Genomic DNA, 19,950 nt, shown 5'->3' on the forward strand with positions numbered 1-19,950 from the left:
CTCTCTTTTTCATAACCCATTCCCTTTTTTGAAAGATCCAGGATAATGGAATTCCTGTGTTGAATACCTATGAAGGCCAGATTTGTTATGGACAATGACAGCTATTGTAAAAGCTGACATTACTGGCCTGTTATTTGCTTTTAAACTTGCGAACATAAACTGACCATTTAGTAAATCGCAGTCTGGTATGACATCACAACAACTGTGCCAAGAAGTGAGTGCTTTTTTGTTAGCTGCCACTGTCTGTGTTATTACCATCGACTCTTCTTCAAATCAAGAGCCATCACATAAAATCCGAAACCATTATAATCTTGTTGTTTTATTCAATCTAGTCCAAACAGGAGAAAGTATCTTACCTAGAAACCAAACAGTACTAACCAAACATTGTGTTTGTAACTCTACTCTCCTCAATCTCTGACCAATGAGGAGAAAGAGATGAGAGGGAGAGCAATACAGAGTAAAAGAGAGAAAGAGGGAGACTTGCAATCACCCTTCCTAACCACTAGATGACGCTCTTTCTCTATGGTGGTGGGCAACACATGATATTTCGCCACCATCTAGTGGAGACACATTTGTCTGTATGAGATCTAGATCAGTGTTTCCTAACCCTGGTCATCAGGACCTCCTGCCCTGCATGTTTTAGATGTTTCCTTGCTCCAACACACCTGATTCAAATTAATCAGGCTTCTGCTGAGATTCATCATTCAGCGTTCATATTGAATCCGGTGTACCATTCTATTCTGTTTTTAGATTCATAACACAGCATAGATTTGTTATAAAAAACAATCACGTTTTATTCAATTTATACAAATTTGCAGCTACAATCAGTGAAAGAAAAAGGTCAACCATCCTGCCTAAATATGACATGAGAGAAAACAACAACACTACTCAACTCTCAAAACTCAACTCCCTCATTCTGTACAAAACGTCTACAGTAAATTACTGTCTCTACTGCAATATCATCAGAGAGAAAGAAGAATATTAACAACCAATCAGCCACTTTACTTCTTTAGAGAAAAGTATACATGTGCACATTTACAAACAGTCCTGGTCTCTTCAGTTCTCAGGCACCACTGGAAAGAAAAATACATATTTGGGTTGACTATTTGAACATTCAGTAAATATTGTAGTCTACCTAGACTATATGTAACTATAACTGTAATTATATTTTATACTATACAATTTAATATAGGTATTGACAATACATATATGCAGTAAGCACTGTATATACACACATGTGTATAACTATACAGTATATCTATAGTTAGACTATAGTGTATAGTGAGAACTACTGAACATTGGGGCTTGTATAGCTCTGTGATTCAGCATTTCATTTGACTGCAGATGAAGAGGTACCAGGTTCAAATCCCCCCTGTACCCTTAGAATAAAAGGGCCTATTAGACAGATAGATAAATCCATCCTACTTACCCCTGGCCCCTATGCAGCTCCTATTGTTTAATTCTCCTTCTGCAACAGAGACACGTTAGAAGGATGGTTAACTAAACACCAAGCCAGCCTGAAGTAAACCCAGCAGGTAGGAAGAGAGTCAGACATGAGGAAGAGAGTCAGACATGAGGAAGAGTCAAACATGTGGAAGAGAGTCAGACAAGGAGGAAGAGAGTCAGACATGAGGAAGAGAGTCAGACATGGAGGAAGAGAGTCAGACATGGAGGAAGAGAGTCAGACATGAGGAAGAGTCTGACATGAGGAAGAGAGTCAGACATGAGGAAGAGATTCAGACATGGAGGAAGGGAGTCAGACATGAGGAAGAGAGTCAGACATGAGGAAGAGAGTCAGACATGAGAAAGAGTCAGACATGAGGAAGAGAGTCAGAGGAGCATGTGTGTTACCTTCTCCTGTGTGTCAGCAGCAGTGGAGTCTGAGGAAATACAAGTAAGAGTTAGACACATCTTCCACCACGCTGATACTGATTGGTTGGTTGTTTCGGTTTTTATTTGGTTAGTAGATTAGTTGGTGGATGGATGCATGTATGTATAAATAGATAAATGTATACAGTAGATAGATGGATGATGGTTTATTTACCAGAGCTGCTGATTGTCCAGGAGAAGACCTTCATCAAACCATAGAGTCCCAGCGCCACGGCAACCATCGCCATGGAATCCTCAATAGAGGGAGTGCTGATTCCTGGGAGCGACAGAGAGAAAAAGAGAAAAAGAAAGAGAAATGAGACCATATGAATCATACTCTTCTATTAAATCATCAACATATCACATTTTACTTTTTTCTTTCATTATCAATGTGATCTGTCAGTCAGTGTCAGACTCAGTCAGTCACTGTAAGACTATACTCTGCAGTATCTCAGTCACATTACATAGGCCATTGTAAATACACTTACACAGTACTTTACATAGTATCATAAACGATGTGTTATGAATCTCATAAAATGGTTAAAGGCTGTGATAGGCCAGCGGTTCCGCTCCTCTCACCAATCACGTTGAGGGAGACGCTGACTCGTCGGGTGCCCCCCTGGTGGACGGCCACACAGCTGACCTGCCCCCCCCGCTCACCCCCCACCCTGGCTGGGTCCAGCTCCAGACGGGAGCGCTGGCTGTAGGTGCCGTCAGAGGCCTGCCTGTGGCCCGTCACGCTGCCCCGGCCCAGGTCCTGGACCCCCCCTGCCCCGCTCAGCTCCCAGCCCAGCTCCAGGGACAGGGGGGCGAAGCCTGACGCCTCACACTGCACCACCACCAGCTGGCCCGGGGCGGAGAGGGGGAGCGGGGAGGGGAAGATGGAGAGGGAGGGGGGCTCTGGGAGAGACAGAGGAGGAGAGATATACACAGAGGAGAGGGAGAGGAGAGATGCATGAAGGAGGAGAGAGACAGAGAGGAGAGAGAGGGAGGAGGAGAGAGAGAAAGAGGAGGAGAGATTACAGGGAGGAGAGAGAGAGGAGGAGAGATATACACAGAGGAGAGGGAGGAGGAGAGAGACAAAGAGGAGGAGAGAGAGAGAGGAGGAGAGATACAGGAAGGAGGAGAGAGAGAGGAGGAGAGATATACAGAGAGGAGAGGGAGGGAAATAGAGAGAGGGAGGGACAACCAGAAGAAAGGAGTGGGGTTTTAAAGTAGGATCACCACTTTCATGCTCTGGTATTGTCCATAATGTAGGAGGTTGTTACTGTCAATAACAATTAGTGCATGAATAACTCTTAAATGAATCTTCATGCTGCAGCCTCACTCTCCATCTCCAGATATGTTTATAATATGAATGTCCTATTTTAATAGTATATTTACAGTGCATATAAGTGTAATGTAGCTGAGTCTCACCCACTATCTCCAGGTCCACCGCCACCTGAGCCAGCAGATAGGGCAGATACACCGTGCAGATGTACGTTCCAGAGTGGCGCACCTGGGCTTCCTGCAGGATCAGTGATGCGTTTCCTGTCTTGTGGAGGGCGTCGATGTCCAGCCCCGCCCCTGCCTCCCAGGTATCAGCCAATCGGTCGCCCTTGCCGTCGTAGGCCAGGACCAATCGTCCGTCGCCCCTGAACTGGTACCGCCACTCCACAGCAAAGCCCGACCCGGAGAGGGGAGAGGAGGGGTCCACCCAGAACCCACAGTCCAGGAGAACCGGTTCTCCCAGTCTGGACTGGACCCTCACGGTTCTGCTGGACACACTGAGGATCACTGGGGGGGGACGGAGGCAGGCAGGCAGGCAGGGAGAAGAGGAAGGAAGGAGGGAGGGGGCAAAGAAAAAAGTGGAAAGGAGGAGAATGAGAACATCAGACTGATCTTGCATTGATGTTAACCTCTCCCAGTCTCAGCTGGTCTGTATCTAATGTAGATGTATGTACCTTGGGGTTCTGTAGTTGCCGTGGGAGCACGCATGACACTGGACAGGGTCAGCTGTCTGTCAAGGCCCTGCAAGGCAGCAGAGTACCAATCAGCTTGCAGGTAGACGGGGCTGAGGGCAGAGTCTGTTAGCGGAGTGGCCCATTGGACGGTGGAGGGCTGAGGCAGGAAGGGGTTGAGCTCACACTGGGGTTTCTCCACAGCACCCCCTGGTGGGTGGAGAGAGGAGTGGCAGAAGGTGGCAGCAGGGTCTGGAACACACAGGAATCACAAGAGGGATTCTTTTATCAGTGAGATGTGACATATCAACCAGCTTTACCGTATCTTTAAACTAAACTGACTGAGGTTAGAAGTCACTGCTGGTTTTCCAACTAAAGGGCATCTCAGTGTGTCAAACATGATCTGAACCACCTCCTCTATCTTCTCACACTCATATCATTTCAACACATCCAGTGACTGTTAAAACCGACCTGTGATGTAGTAGACCCTCTCTGGGTTTATGTCTGACGATGGTTTCAGTGACCCGGTTCCCTGGATTTCTGGGTCGGTTCCGATGACCAACAGAGATTTCTCCTGGGTCATAGCCGCAGGGAACCCTCTGCCTGGCTTCTCTTGCACGAACCAGCACTCCAGAACCGGGCAAGTCGACGCACCGACTGGAGGAGGAGACAGCGATAGCTTGTTTTGCGCATTTAAGATAGCTATGCAAATCAACTTTTAAGACAAACTGTTCACATATCTTAAACATATATGAAAAATAACTGTAAAGGTTTTCTTTACATGAAAGCATATATGACGTCCGCCAGAGCTGCAAATTGCTTTGGCTTACCGTGCATGAAGTAAGTTAGTGCAAGCAAAGAAAGCTTGTAAATTGTCGAAATATTTGCCATGATTGTTGTCGATGGACAGTTGTACCAATCTGTCTGCAGTTTTAAGTTTTCACGAAGGCCTTTTCTTCACGAAGAAGTGTTTTGGTCGTTGGATTTCCCCTGAAATTCCACTTTTTGTTTCACTTTCACTTTGCACGCATTATCATCCACACGGTAGCGATCTAACACAATTTTTGGTCAGAGTACGTGAGTGAATAGAACAGTTAATGTGGGGTTATTTCAGGACATGATCCGATCCTGGAAAGCCAAATATTTTAAACATTGTGAATATTGCATCTTGAAACAGAATAGAACATTCTGCATGCCCTCATGATTTCTCTATGCATCTAAAATCATTTTAAAACAATCAAGGCCAACATGTTTTATTGCCTTTTACAGATTCTGATCTCAACTTGCTGTTGTTAAGCTCGCTTGTAATTAAACCTTAATTGACAAGAAATATGCCAGAATGAACCTGGTCTCAAGAATCCAGACTAACAGGGTGGCAAAAAGCATGTCATAGTTGAAAGAGAGCCATGTAAATAAAAGTGTGGCTCTGGGTTGAAAGACAGGCAGACATGAACCTCAAACCAACTTCCTGGTTGTCATTCTGTTGTTGCCAGTTGGCACAGAAACACTCAAAGTGGATCGACCAGCCAGTCAAGTGACCTGGCAGCTGATTTCTCAGAAACATCAGATGCAGTTTAGAGTTTCTACCTATTAGGGCGCTGTTACCCAGTTCATAAGAAGGGACTTTCCAGTCATAAACGGTCTGTATTCATTGACTGGTTTCAATGCCTCACCGGGATCCATGGCTAAATGCTCTCAAGAATAAACATAACATCTAAATACAATGATGCCAGAACATTTGAAAATAGGGTAAACTACTTTAATACATGGTTGGCTCTTTTGTTTATGTTTGCATTACCATGGTGAATGGTGAAGTGCATGTTTCTTCTGAGAAGGCTGAAAGGTTTTAATGTCAGACAGGAGGTGTTAACAGTAATATACCGATCATCCTCACAATCAACGTTGCATCTTGATACAACTTCCTCACAAAGAAAAGTAAGAACAACTCAAGAATATCAAACAAGCAACCAAAATCACCTGCACCATTCCTCTCACTCCTCCACTCCACCATTCCTCTCAGTGTCTGTGTTAGAGCTGAACAAAACATCGTTATTCTGACAATGTTGCAATAGAGATGTTTTAATATTCCCTCAGCTATGTGTATAAGGATGTGGAAAGTCATAAGAAAGTATACAGTCCTGCACAGTGTTGACCATCTCAGGACTAGAGAAGAGATGACACTCAAAATGGAGGAAGGAACAGGGTGTGACCCTTATCCACCATCTTCTCCATCCGTATCGTGTGTGGGTGTGTCTGCATGTTGTGCAGACAGGTACTTTCCAAACCTTTGCTGCGTTATGTGGTTTTATTGCTGCATTTTACAGCTTGACGCTGTTCAACTAAACCATATCGATATCCAGATTGTTCTCTTCTTTCTTTCGGTTTACTGCATGTTTTATTTGATATAATTGGAGACTACTTAGTTTTGTTTCGTATCCCACATACACCCATCAAAACCATTTGAATACATACATCAGGATGGATCTTTTAAAAACTAGTAAATTATTTCTCAGGTTTTGTGTCATAGACCAACTGCATTTCTTAAAGCAAGACCTCCTATAGTTCACTCATAAAGGCATTATTGTCGGCTCCACTGTTTATGGTCCCAAACATACATATACAACATTCATACTGTCAGTGTCATTTTGTGCTACTTTCACAAATTTTAACTAATGTTAAACTGTATGTTTTTATAGTACAATACATTCTAGTACTTTAAATGATTTCTAAATGTAGTTTGGTTGTGACCAACCCTTACAGGACACACACACACACACACTCTGTAAGTCAAGCAGACAAAAATATCCTCTGGTGTTCAGACACAGAGGCCTCATTACACCCTGGCTCCAGCACAACATGACAAAGACTCATTCTGTAAAGTAAAGTCTATAGGTAGGATTTAAGACATAGCTGAAAGGAAGAGAACTATAGCCAAAACATTGACGATGGTTACAGGATGGGTTGACCAAACCACCACAGGTTACGTAGTCTCATACTTTTCATTACAGAATGAAGCTGTTTGGGATGCAGTTGTTTTCAGAAACTTGATCTTCCTTCAACACTCAGGCTGCAAAACAACCAAAGGTCATAATAACACCTGACCAATTTAAGACTGACATAAACCTCTGGAGAAAAAAAATAATTTAACAAAACAACTGAGCAATGATCTTGCATATTTTCTTCTGACGATTCTATCCAACATACAATCATATTTGAATAATAGCCCTATCCTGAGGCTTTTGGACAATATCCTCTGACTTGCAAACTGTAGCATAAACAGGCCATAGAAGAGATTTGCACAGTAGCTCTTACTTTTGGTTTCCATAACAAACCTCTGCTGCTAAATTTGCCTTGGATTTTAATGACGCGCAGCAGCTATCTTAATTTCCATTGGCTCAAACCCCCAGAATACTAATATTTACCGGTGAGAGGCTCTGAACTCTCTTCATTGTCGCTGTACTTCTACATAGTGTAGGTCAGTTTTTGTCCGTTCTGATTCAGCAAAAAGTGTAGAGTTAAGTTCTTGTTTAGTAACATTCACCACCGGCTAACATCAAAATGAAGCTCCCTTTTCTTCTCTTTCTCGGGATATACGGAGCTCACGCGGGTAAGCAAATTATAAATTACAAAACTATATTTACATGGCGTGAATGTTCTTATGTAGCTAATATATGTAAAGTAAAAATGTTAAAAGTTAATCGAATATGCGATTATTTAGTTTGCCTAATCTGTTTGCTATCTAGCGTTAGAGATATTAGACTAGTTAATTGACTGAATGCTGGCGTTTATTTTCATCAGTAGGCTATAGCCTATAGCCTAAATGTAGGTGTTTTCCTTTAACAGCGTATTGAAATGCAATTAGATCTGTAACAAGTAGCCTACAACGTAGATGAAAGCCCCATGTGTTACTTAGGCCTATCAATCGAACTATCTTATAGGCTAAGCATATTACAGAGGATTATTTGTGGGTTATAGCTACATCTGCTTGGTACAAGCCGTAATATGTGCAGTACGGTGTTTATTGCTAACAAAAACCTTTATAGTTACCAACGGCCTATATGGCTCTATTCTGCTCTTTGAGTAACCACTTTGTAACATGGCTGTGTCCGTTCTGCCTGGTAACTAGTTACACCTACAGGTAGGAAGATTTACATTTAGTCATTTAGCAGACGCTCTTATCCAGGGCGACTTACAGTAAGTACATGGACATTCTCCCCGAGGCAAGTAGGGTGAAGGACCCTGATCAGGGCTGATCTGTAAATAACAAGATGGATTTAATAACTTGATGTTCTTCTGATGTTTACACATTGTAAAAGTGAAACAGTTAATGTGGTGCTTCAAATAAGGACTTCTATTTGTGTTGATGTTTTAGTGGTCTCTCTGCCCATGCAAGTCTTTTTCCTCACTGACGGCTCTACATCAGGTTACACGTGGATGTTCTGCATTTTACAATTAAACAATTAAATTCCATAAATCAAATAGGTCAGGACAGAATCTGTCACATTTTGAGACCCATATACAATCTCATTCATAAAATTGATGTATATGTTGTTAATGTGGCCAGTGGGACATCTTTAGAGGATACACTACATCTGCTTCACATCAGACTTGACTCGACTATACTCATCTTTTTGTGTTTAATAGTTAAGTTTAGGTTCAGTCCCTGTTCATAAGGCTTTCACATGAGAATCATTATGTAGAAGATACTTCAGTCTCTGGACTTTGAGAATGTAATGTCACTGTTACAAGCCATGCATGTGTAATATCAGGTATGCATCATTTATGCATAATTTGGTCATCTTACTTTATTGCAGATAGGGTCAGGGTGGTTTCTTGAATGTTTCTTTGAACATAGTTGGTCAGACTTATGAGGCATTTGATTGTTATGAAATAGCAAGATGGTTTTAATAACCTGTTGATCTTTGGATGAATTTCCTACTGTAGTGGCATGGCTATCTTAAATCATATTCCAATTTCCATCAACGCCTCTAATGTACCATGAAAGACTACATAGACAAAAAGTTTCATAGTCTGACGTCAGTTTTTGGTAGGTTTAAAAAAACTAAACATAAATTCATGTGATCTGCTCTCTCTGGTTCTGATAAAAGATCTAATCTTCTCAGTAGGTGCAGTAGGACAGTGGGACTTGAATAGGTGAAGCAAACTCTTGGTATCAGCTACTATGTTGCTCTGCTGTTCTGCATTTACAAAACTGGAGTGGGGTTATACGAGTTTGCCAATGTGTTAACTAGCACTGGACAAGTTAATAACATAACATGACTTACCATTACAAAGCTGAGGTGAGTTCCTACACAATAATATAGGCTAGAAATCAAAATGGCTGCCTAAAAATGGATAGATGCAAAGTACAGGTAGCTTGATGAACACATTAGTTACACAGTGGGTGGTGCTGTAATACCTAGTGCCGGGGTGGCCAACCAGTCAGAGACTAAGAGCCATTTCTTTTTTACTGTGTAAGAGCCACATCATACACATGGGCACACATGAACATGCCCCATCCCTTCATCACTGTCTCTCACACACACACATACACGCACAGACAGAGAGAGAGATAACTTCATTGTATGGCCGTTTAGCTCGTGCAATGTTCCAAGCCAGTTGATACGATGCAAGCATTACGGTCTCTGAGTGCTTCGTACATTTTTGCAACAACTGTAGCCTATCTGCGTTTCTGCCTGACTTTTCAAAGTGATTGTGCTGACAAAAAAATATAAACTCTCCCACTCTGTTAAAAACCGTCCTGTGTTCATCTTCATATTTTCGTTGCCATCGTCCCTGCCATTTTCAGAGTGAACTTGACACCAATTGTTTACTCAACAATAAGCTTTTCCCTTCCTCCAAGTTGAGCTTTGAGTATTATGTTGGTCCACACCAAACGCGTTTCGCGCGTCTATTTTACATACAAAGTGAATGTACAGACGCGATCACGCGAAAATTCGCGCATTTGCGTGAGATGAAAATATTGAACTCAAGCGAACACGCATAAAAAAAATAAAAAAAAACACAAACACAAAATTCGATGAATGTAAGAGCCGCATGAAACCAGGCAAAGAGCCGCATGCGGCTCGGGAGCCGCGGGTTGGCCAGGCCTGACCTAGTGTAACTGCCCAGTCATTAGCATCATATCTACCCAGTCTGATTAACTGTCCCATAAAATCATCTGATACTTTACAATGTACCTTTGACGGGTCTGTGTTCTCTCCTCAGTCACCCACTCTCTGAAGTACTTCTACACTGGAGTCTCAGGGGACATCAACTTCCCAGAGTTCACTACTGTGGGTCTGGTGGATGAGGGTCAGTTCATGTACTTTGACAGCAACACCAAGACTGCCGTCCCCAAGACAGAGTGGATGAAGAGAGAAGGAGCTGAGTACTGGGATAGTCAGACTCAGGGCCTCATTGGTGCCCATCAGACCTTCAAAGCCAGCATTCAGATTGTAAAGGATCGCTTCAACCAGTCCAGGTCCACAGGTACAGAACAAAGCTCTCTTAAGTTTTTGTATTATTTTAAGCTAAGAATGGATGTCGATATCATCAAATCAATCAAATCCATGTAAAAATCAAGCTGATCTAAATATTGTTTTGATGTAGTCTTAAGGTATTTGATAATCCATAATGTCATGAAATCTATTTTATACTGTGTAGGTGTGTGTGTATATGTGTACATAAGTGTATGACTGTGTGTATGTGTATAGGTACATAGGTGTGTAGGTACATACTGTAGGTGTGTGTGTCTATATATATGTGTGTATGTATGTGTATGCTCCCCAGCAGGACTGTAGACTCCTCCCTGACTGTCTCTGAGGGAACAGTAGAGGGCAGCAGAGCAGCAGCACATGTCTGACTGAGATCATACACACATGCACACACACTCACACACACGCATATGCACACACACTCATATGCACGTCACAACATTACAACATCACATACAGAGACTCAATATCACACAACATTTATTCCCTACATACATACTCACATGCAAGTCACTTGAACTTGAACATGCACACACACACATCCACACTCATATACACACAAACACACACAGTCTGACAGTAAAGGAGTCTGGGATATGATGCTGTCAGAACCATCATGATCTACTGACACTCAACATCACACAGTGGAGCTCACTATGAACACACTCATACACACACTCAGGACACACTACACACTCACACACACACAGTACACACTACACACATACACACACACAGGACACAGTACACACTACACACATACACACACTTACACACACATCGGGACCAGAGTACACATACACACAGGACTACAGTCAGACACACAGATGCACATGTATGGACGTATCACTCTGTAGCACACACACACTGTCCAGAGGTGTAGGATGTGAAGCTCCAGCACTACATGCACTAAACACACGTGTTGACATTCACTCTTCAGTCCACATCCACACACACACACATCCACACACACACACGCACACACACACTGTCCAGAGGTGTTTGATGTGAAGCTCCAGTACTGTATCAGTCTACAGAGATGTAGTAACAGACTGTAGTCATATAGAACACAGAACACACCCTGGGCTCCAACATTCCACTGTTCATCTGGACTGACAGGCAGGACTGAGGCTGGGGTAGGGGCAAAGAGGCAGGAGTGAGGCTAGGGCAGGGGCAGGAAGGCAGGACTGAAGCTGGGGTAGGAGGAGTCTGGGCATGGAGGTAGGATTGAGGCTGAGGCAGGATTGAGGCTGGGGCAAGGGAAGTAGGGGCAGGGAGTTAGGACTGAGGCTGGAGCAGGGGGAGAAGGGGCAGGGAGTCAGGAGTGAGGCTGGGGCAGAGGGAATAAGGGCAGGGAGGCAGGACTGAGGCTGGGGCAGGACTGAGGCTGGGGTAGGGGCAAGGAGGCAGGAGTGAGGCTAGGGCAGGGGCAGGAAGGCAGGACTGAAGCTGGGGTAGGAGGAGTATGGGGCAGGGAGGCAGGACTGAGGCTGGGCCAGGGGGAGTCTGGACATGGAGGTAGGATTGAGGCTGAGGCAGGATTTACAGGGACAGGGGAAATAGGGGCAGAGAGTCAGGATTGAGGCTGGGGCCGGGGGAATAAGGGCAGGGAGACAGGACTGAGGCTGGGGCAGGGGCATGGAGTCAGGAGTGAGGCTGGGGCAGGGGGAGTAGGGGCAGGGAGTCAGGAGTGAGGCTGGGGCAGGGGGAGTAGGGGCAGGGAGTCAGGAGTGAGGCTGGGACAGGGGGAGTAGGGGCAGGGAGGCAGGAGTGAGGCTGGGACATGGGCAGAAAGGGCAGGGAGGCAGGACTGAGGCTGGGGTAGGGGAAGGGAGGCAGGGGCAGGGGGAGTAGGACTGAGGCAGGGGCAGGGAGGCAGGACTGAGGCTGGGGCAGGACTGGGGCAGGGGGAGTAGGGGCATGGATGAAGGATTGAGGCTAGGGGAGGGAGGGGGGCAGGACTGAGGCTGGGGTAGGGGCAGGGGGAGCAGGTGTGGAGGGGGGTATGCATGCACTTCCTGTCTGCCTCTCGGTCACTCTGTGTCGCCGCATCACATCTCTAAACCTGGCGTACGCACGGGTTCTAACGTGTGCAGAAGGTACGCAGATTCTCACGTGCTTTTTCATGAATCTGAAACTCTGTGTAGAAACACCCTTACATGTTTCTATGCCTATTTTCATGCGTACGCACCTTGGTACATCCGGCCCCTGAGCTGTAGACTCCCTGCCCGTCTCTGAGGGAACAGCAGAGGGCAGCAGAGCAGCAGCACGTCTGACTGAGATCACACACACACTCACACACTCACACACACACACACACTCACACACACTCACACACACACACACACTCACACACACTCATACGCACATCACAACATTACAACATCACATACAGAGACTAAATATCACACAACGTTTTATTCCCTACAGACACACTCACATCCAAGTCACTTGAACATGCACACACACACACACACACACATATACACACAAACACACACAGTCTGACAGTAAAGGAGTCTGGGTTATGATGCTGTCAGAACCATCATGATCTACTGACACTCAACATCATACAGTGGAGCTCACTATGAACACACTCATACACACTCAGGACACACTACACACTACACACACTCAGGACACACTACACACTACACACACTCAGGACACACTACACACTCACACACACACAGTACACACTACACTCATACACACACTCAGGACACAGTACACACTACACACATACACACAGTACACACTACACACACTCAGGACACACTACACACACTCAGGACACAGTACACACTACACACACTCAGGACACACTAAACACATACACACACTCAGGACACAGTACACACTACACACACTCAGGACACACTACACACACTCAGGACACACTACACACACTCAGGACACACTACACACACTCAGGACACACTACACACTCACACACACTCAGGACACAGTACACACTACACACACTCAGGACACAGTACACACTCGGACACACTACACACTACACACTACACACACTCAGGACACAGTACACACTCGGACACACTACACACTACACACACTCAGGACACACTACACACATACACACACTCAGGACACACTACACACTCACACACACAGTACACACTACACACTCACACACACACAGTACACACTACACACATACACACACACAGGACACAGTACACACTACACACATACACACACTTATACACATCAGGACCAGAGTACACGTACACACAGGACTACAGTCAGACACACAGATGCACATGTATGGACGTATCACTCTGTAGCACACACACACTGTCCAGAGGTGTTGGATGTGAAGCTCCAGTACTGTATCAGTCTTGTATCAGATGTAGTAACAGACTGTAGTCATAGAGAACACAGAACACACCCTGGGCTCCAACATTCCACTGTTCATCTGCACCATCAGTAAAGTTAGAACACATCCAGGTCTGAATTCAGATGTCTGCTTCTCACACAGAGCCAGACTGTCGTCCCACAGCTACAGTAGTTAGACTCTATAGAGTTGTCTAGGTGGGGGTCTGATATCGGTACAGTCTATAGGGTTGAGGCTGGGGCAGGGGGAGTAGGGGCAGGGAGGCAGGAGTGAGGCAGGGGGAGCAGAACTGAGGGTGGGGCAGGGGCGGGGAGGCAGGACTGAGGCTGGGGCAGGGAGGCAGGACTGAGGCTGGGCCAGGCGGAGTAGGGCCATGGAGGCAGGACTGAGGCTGGGGCAGGGTCAGAAGGGGCAGGGGCAGCAGGTGTGGAGTGGGGTCCCAGCAGGCAGCAGAGCGGGGCTCCAGGTAGGGGAGCAGGGCTGAGACAGGGGACTGGAGACGGGGACCAGAGTCAGAGCAGAGGGAACTGGAGCAGAGAGAGAAGCAGCATCAGGCCAGGGACAAGCAGGCACAGCAGGAGGACTAGATCAACACAGGAGCCGACGTCCTGAAGCACAGCCTGACTGAGCAGAGGCTAGGAGCTGCAGTCTGGGAGAGGCTAGGAGCTGCAGTCTGGGAGAGGCTAGGAGCTGCAGTCTGGGAGAGGCTAGGAGCTGCAGTCTGGGAGAGGCTAGGAGCTGCAGTCTGGGAGAGGCTAGGAGCTGCAGTCTGGGAGAGGCTAGGAGCTGCAGTCTGGGAGAGGCTAGGAGCTGCAGTCTGGGAGAGGCAGGGCTGAGGGTTTCTAGAGGTCTGGATGGAGAACACAGAGCAGCTGGTGGGATGTGCTCTGCCTCAGCACACTGTCTCCTCTCTCTCTGTCACACACACACACACAGGGAGGGGGAGAGAGAGAGAGCTGGGGGAGGGGCAGCAGGTTAGGGAGACCCAGGAGGAGAGGAAGAGGGCGTGGCAGGAGCTGATGTAACAGTGTATGACTCACCCAGAGCCCAGGCCCACTAGCTGGGGGTAACACTGTGGTCCGTCTGACTGACTTCAACAGGAAGGAGCGTCTCTTTGGTGTCTTCCTCCAGTCGCTGTGGTCCATAGTTTAGGGTTTCAGGACACTTCTTCTAAACGTGTGACGTCGACGATGACATCAGCCGTCACTGGTATCAAACTCCTGCAGGGTCTTTGTAAGAGGCGTCGTGGTGCGCCCCTGCATGTCAGCTGATGGGCAGGAACAGCTGTTCCTCAGCCAGCTGGCGTCAGCTCTGCAGGACCATGAGAGCCGCCCTGCAGTCGTCTGGTGACAGCGACAGAGGAACATGTCACCGTCCTCACCTGAGATGTGACTGAGGTGATGGAAGTAAGAAACCATCCCAGCAGAGGGAGGGAGAGAGCAGAGAGACGCTCCTCTGTGTTACAGTCTACAGGGAGAGACCCATACTGAACCCCTGGTATCTCCCTGGAGGTCTGGTCACACACACCCCTACCTCCCACACACCGTCTCTCTCTCTCACACACACACACACACACACACGTTACAGGAACACCACTGCACTGAACACAGTGGCTACCTCCAACCCAGTGCTGTAGATGTCACCACGGCAACATCAGCCAGGGTAGATACACCCTCTCTCTCTCTCCATGTCTCCATGGTAACGCTGCCAGTCCGTCAGTCAGTCTGAGTGGTGAAGGAGTGACATCAGTAGAAGAGAGGGACGACACACACACACACTGTGCAGGCTGTAGGTCGTGTTGACTCCCTGTAGCGGTGACAGAGAGTGTGTGTGCTGGGGTGTCAGCTTCAGGACTGGCTGCTTGAACCTCTGCTGGATGATGATGACATCATGATGTGTGACCTCATCCTGAGTGAGCACCTCTGTGGTCCTGTGTGGTAGAGTGTCCTCCCTGACATGAGGTGGGACCAGCTGAGGTAGAGCACACACTCGAAAACAGGACTCCATGTCTCTCTGGATACAGTCACACTGGGTCTGCCCCCCCATGATAGACCAGTGTGTCCAGGGGGGTTACTGTCCATCATGCTGCCTCTCTCTACAGGAACAGGGGCTCAACAAGGCTACCTGTCAGATGTAGCATACAGCAGCACACAGAGACAGTATTGGTATTTTAACATGAATGCTTAATCAATATGTAACTCAAAAAGGAGGCCAGAAGGAACAGCCTAATAATAAAATACTTAAAGCATAGTCCTAACGACTATCGCTATTTATGATAATCCTGAGTGTAATCACAATTTGCTGTGTCTTTAATGTGGCTTGAAAACCAATTGTATTCATGTTGACTAATTTCTCATCACGTTAGTTGGCTACCCCAGTTTAGGATTGTGTAGAATACGATATGCTGACATGGGAATGAGAATCGACCAATCTTTTAGACAAAGCTCTTAACTACAGCAAACAGATCTGATGTATGAGAGGGAGATCTGACTGGCTCATACCTGTCTGTCTGTTCCACACAGGAGTTCACACATATCAAATGATGTGTGGCTGTGAGCTGGATGATGATGGCACCAGACGAGGCTACTTCCAGTATGGATACGATGGTGAAGACTTTGTCAGCCTGGACCAGAGGACTCTCACCTGGACTGCTGCCAACCAGAAAGCTGTCATCACCAAGCTCAAATGGGATGCAACCGGAGCTGAAGCTAATATTCTAAACATCTATCTAGAGAATACATGCATTGAGTGGCTACAGAAATACGTGAACTACGGCAAAGACACCCTGGAACGGAAAGGTACAGGATGAGACGGCTTCACTACCAAAGGCCAAACATGTTATCAGTGTCATTTCATTTCTAATCATCTAATGAAACTGCTATATTTACATGCCTTCTCTCCAGTCCACCCCTCTGTGTCTCTGCTCCAGAAGAGCCCCTCCTCTCCAGTCACCTGCCACGCTACAGGCTTCTACCCCAGAAGTGTCATGGTGTTCTGGAGGAGAGATGGAGACCAGGTGTACGAGGATGTGGAGCATGGAGAGGTTCTACCTAACGAGGATGGAACCTTCCAGAACAGTGTTCACCTGACAGTGAAGCCTGAGGACCTGGACAGCGGGAGGTATGAGTGTGTGGTTCAGCTCTCGGGGGTTCAGGAGGACTTTGTCACCAGACTGGAGAACACCAAGCGAGGTGAGACCAGCAGCTCTGAGAAGACAAATACAAATATGCATGTGTTCATGTACTTCTTCACATGAGGATATAATTATGGAGGGATGACTAGGAGGATTTATTTAGTGTTGTATCTCTATGTTCTGTTAAATCTAATATACACTACTGGTCCTTATTCCTATACGCTACTGGTCCTTATTCATACTTATAAACACTTTCTTACATACAGTACATCATCTTTTTCCCTGAACCTTGTTGGTACCATGCCATGTTTAAGAAGTGTTCTACCTAGAGGGCTCTGCTACTGGTGACAACACACAGAGTTCTAGAATGTTCTTAATGTTAAGGCTCTCTCTTTCTCAGAGTGACCTGATCTCTTCCTAATGACTCCATAGAATGTGACATCACCAGCATGTGAGGCTCCAAGCTGCAGTCTGAATGTTCTGTGTTGGTTGTTACAGGTGCAGAAGGTTCTGGTTCCTCTGGTCTCATCATTGGAGCGGTGGTTGCTGTTCTTCTGCTGGTCGCCATCGTCTGTGGAGTCGTCATCTGGAAGAAGAAGAAGGATGCTAAGAAAGGTGAGAAGAGAGGAAGAACTCTTCATCTGTCTGTGTGTGTGTGTGTGTGTGTGTGTGTGTGTGTGTGTGTGTGTGTGTGTGTGTGTGTGTGTGTGTGTGTGTGTGTGTGTGTGTGTGTGTGCGTGCGTGCGTGCGTGCGTGCGTGCGTGCGTGCGTGCGTGCGTGCGTGCGTGCGTGTGTGTGTGGATCTCTCTAGTGCTCATAGTGGGGATGATCAGTGATCATAATTCTTCTAGTGATATTACTAATGCTGTGTCATCTCTGTGTTTCAGGCTTTGCTCCAGCTAACAGTGAGTATTAAACTGAAGTATCCAGACAGTGTACTATGTTCACAGCATATCCATTTTTACACAGATACCTAGTATATGTGCATCACATAGATAATCCTTTTTAAACTTGAAAAAGAAAGTTTCTGATAGTTCAACATTGTGTGTGTGTATCCATGATGTGTGACTACTTTCATGTCAGTTGTGTGTTTCTGGTCAGCTCAGTTGAACTGCTCTGGTTGTTTCTCCATGCAGCTTCTGATGATGGATCTAACTCCTCCAATAACACGGCACCAAAAGCATGAGGCCTTTCTGTTTAACCAATCACAGGTGAGTGTCTCAGGAAGTTTGTGTTTATCACAGTAACATGTTAAACTGGTATTTTAGAGACCTGATTCATCAAATCCCTGACTGTCATGAAGAGTCTTGGTTAATTCAGTGTGAATGTGGAATGGTAGTTTTATACCATAAAAGTTAGTGTTTACTGTACTGTGGTTTTAATGTGTCCTAACAGGAGAGAGGCAGAGACGAGTGGAGGACAGAGAGAAACAAAACTCACCAATCATGAAGTGCAGAAAGGAACAACGGCAATTTTACACAGTGTCTCTGATTACTGATCTGGTCTTAATAATGAGCAATTAATAATATTTTGATCCTGAAAAAATTTCAGGATTTTATGTTCCATACAAACTACTTTGTACCATGACATACAGTAATTCTTGTTTTCATGCTTCACCAAAACATATTTTGTTTCTCTGTATTTCTGCTCAGCTGAATACTCTATTACTGTAAATATTATAATTAATGGGGCATGTTCTGCCAGATGACATTATCTGTCAGAACTGTCCAGTATTGGGTTCCTAGGGAGTAATGACGTAATGTTTAGAACACTGAGTTTGTTTACAGAGATAAAAACATTCCATGAATATAGTCATAGACTATAGAGAGGTTTCTAACTGGGTTGAGATCAGATACTGTATGTATGATCATGCTGACAGCCTGGAGACAGAGAGGGCTCAGTGCTTCTGATGTTCAGATCAACAGCAGACTTCTCCTCTCTTTAGCACCAGTCTGCAGGAAGGCTATGTTAGTGTATAACTGTTTACTCTCTTACACTAAAGGAACAACCTTAACCCAGCTTTATAACATTAAGACGAGGGGAGACGCTCCCCATTAGTCTCCTAAACATGTTAGAAGTCAGCTACACTCTTCTATAACTAACTGGAGAGACCATCTTAGAGTAACCAGCATAGAGAGATCTCAGTGATTCCTCAGAGACCAGCTGTCACTGCTTGTACTGTCATGTTGTTGCTGCTGGAGGCCTGGACAGTGGTTTCCTCCTGTTTCATTATCCATCTCTGATAGGGGCTCCATAGATAACAGTCTATAACACCCCCCCCCCCCCCCCCCATATGTTGATTTAGTTCAAATATGACATTGTTTTGTGCAGCAGTGCTCTGCTATGTCCTTGTATAGCCGTTAAGCCTTCAGGATGGTGTACAAACTACTTTCACTCTTAGACAGCTTCATAACATTAACGTGGGGAGAGGGTTTGTTTTGATCCAAGTGTCGGATATGTTTCTTCTGGTAGACAAATCCCTTATAGTGTTTTTTAGCATTAAATGTTATTGTTCATCTCTCGATCTCTTATGTTTAGGGCAAGATGAGAGATATTTATCTCTTGTGTGATACATTTTCTATTTCAGAAGCTTCAGTGAAGATGCTTCTTTTGTCACAATTGTGATCTTTGGGCTTGGTTTATGTATATGTGGTTTAAATGGAAATAAAAGGGGTTCACATGTGTTCTTTGTGTGTCCTGCTTGGAGAGCTTCAGTCAGTAAGCTAGTCAGTGATCAGAACTACATTCACTGTAGTTGTGTGAGACTGGTTATGGATGTGATCACTATCATCTAAGTATAATAAATATGTAGATATGCAACTACAGGGTATGTATGTATTGAGGGTTTGCATGTGAAACACCAATGCACTGTAGATGTAACTTTTATTTGCTGTTTATGGCCTGTAGGCTGTCGTAGAATAATATTCTATGTTTTCCACCAATTCTCAAAGTTTGAAACAGTACTGGAACTCAGCAAAGTTTGAAGCAAAGTGTTTATTAGAATTCAGAATGACAGAGACTCCAACAAACGTGAGCAAGATCCCGGGATCAGACTGGAATTTCTCTCCGGACATTTCTCTCATATATTTTCCCAATTATTTTATGATGTTCTGCAATTGGTACAATACTTGTTGGTCACCGAATGCATTA

At 45.4% G+C, this 19,950-nt stretch overlaps 2 protein-coding genes across 3 annotated transcripts; one reads left to right on the plus strand and one right to left on the minus strand.

The window, feature by feature from the left end:
• Positions 1-769: 769 nt before the first annotated feature.
• LOC134006899 (tapasin-like) lies at positions 770-5,010 on the minus strand. 2 transcript variants are annotated; one of them, XR_009927981.1, is made up of 9 exons: positions 4,640-5,010; positions 4,281-4,466; positions 3,813-4,061; positions 3,286-3,645; positions 2,449-2,769; positions 2,045-2,146; positions 1,852-1,880; positions 1,430-1,517; positions 770-1,073 (listed from the first exon to the last, which is right to left on the minus strand). XR_009927981.1 is itself a non-coding variant. In XM_062446015.1 (9 exons), exons 1-8 carry the CDS (start codon positions 4,698-4,700, stop codon positions 1,457-1,459), a joined length of 1,320 nt encoding a protein of 439 aa, XP_062301999.1. In that variant the 5' UTR covers positions 4,701-5,009; the 3' UTR covers positions 770-1,073; positions 1,430-1,456. The 2 variants fall into 2 exon arrangements, 1 of the variants encoding a protein (XP_062301999.1); XM_062446015.1 differs by having other exon boundaries at positions 1,430-1,468; positions 4,640-5,009.
• A 2,235-nt stretch (positions 5,011-7,245) lies between these two features.
• LOC134040655 (H-2 class I histocompatibility antigen, Q9 alpha chain-like) lies at positions 7,246-19,484 on the plus strand. Its single transcript, XM_062486670.1, has 8 exons — positions 7,246-7,416; positions 10,038-10,301; positions 16,190-16,465; positions 16,571-16,858; positions 17,299-17,415; positions 17,688-17,705; positions 17,937-18,011; positions 18,196-19,484. Exons 1-7 carry the CDS (start codon positions 7,368-7,370, stop codon positions 17,984-17,986), a joined length of 1,062 nt encoding a protein of 353 aa, XP_062342654.1. The 5' UTR covers positions 7,246-7,367; the 3' UTR covers positions 17,987-18,011; positions 18,196-19,484.
• The last annotated feature ends 466 nt before the right edge of the window (positions 19,485-19,950 follow it).

The sequence above is a fragment of the Osmerus eperlanus genome, chromosome 20, assembly GCF_963692335.1.
Source record: "Osmerus eperlanus chromosome 20, fOsmEpe2.1, whole genome shotgun sequence".
Lineage (NCBI taxonomy): Eukaryota > Metazoa > Chordata > Actinopteri > Osmeriformes > Osmeridae > Osmerus > Osmerus eperlanus.

Coding starts and splice junctions, on each gene's coding strand:
- LOC134006899 (XM_062446015.1), bottom strand. CDS start 4,700: ATGGCAAATATTTCGACAATTTACAAGCTTTCTTTGCTTGCACTAACT. Junction 4,062..4,280: donor GAGGGTCTACTACATCACAG/GTCGGTTTTAAC, acceptor TGTGTGTTCCAG/ACCCTGCTGCCACCTTCTGC. Junction 1,881..2,044: donor CTGGACAATCAGCAGCTCTG/GTAAATAAACCA, acceptor GTATTTCCTCAG/ACTCCACTGCTGCTGACACA.
- LOC134040655 (XM_062486670.1), top strand. CDS start 7,368: ATGAAGCTCCCTTTTCTTCTCTTTCTCGGGATATACGGAGCTCACGCG. Junction 7,417..10,037: donor GATATACGGAGCTCACGCGG/GTAAGCAAATTA, acceptor TTCTCTCCTCAG/TCACCCACTCTCTGAAGTAC. Junction 10,302..16,189: donor CAACCAGTCCAGGTCCACAG/GTACAGAACAAA, acceptor TGTTCCACACAG/GAGTTCACACATATCAAATG.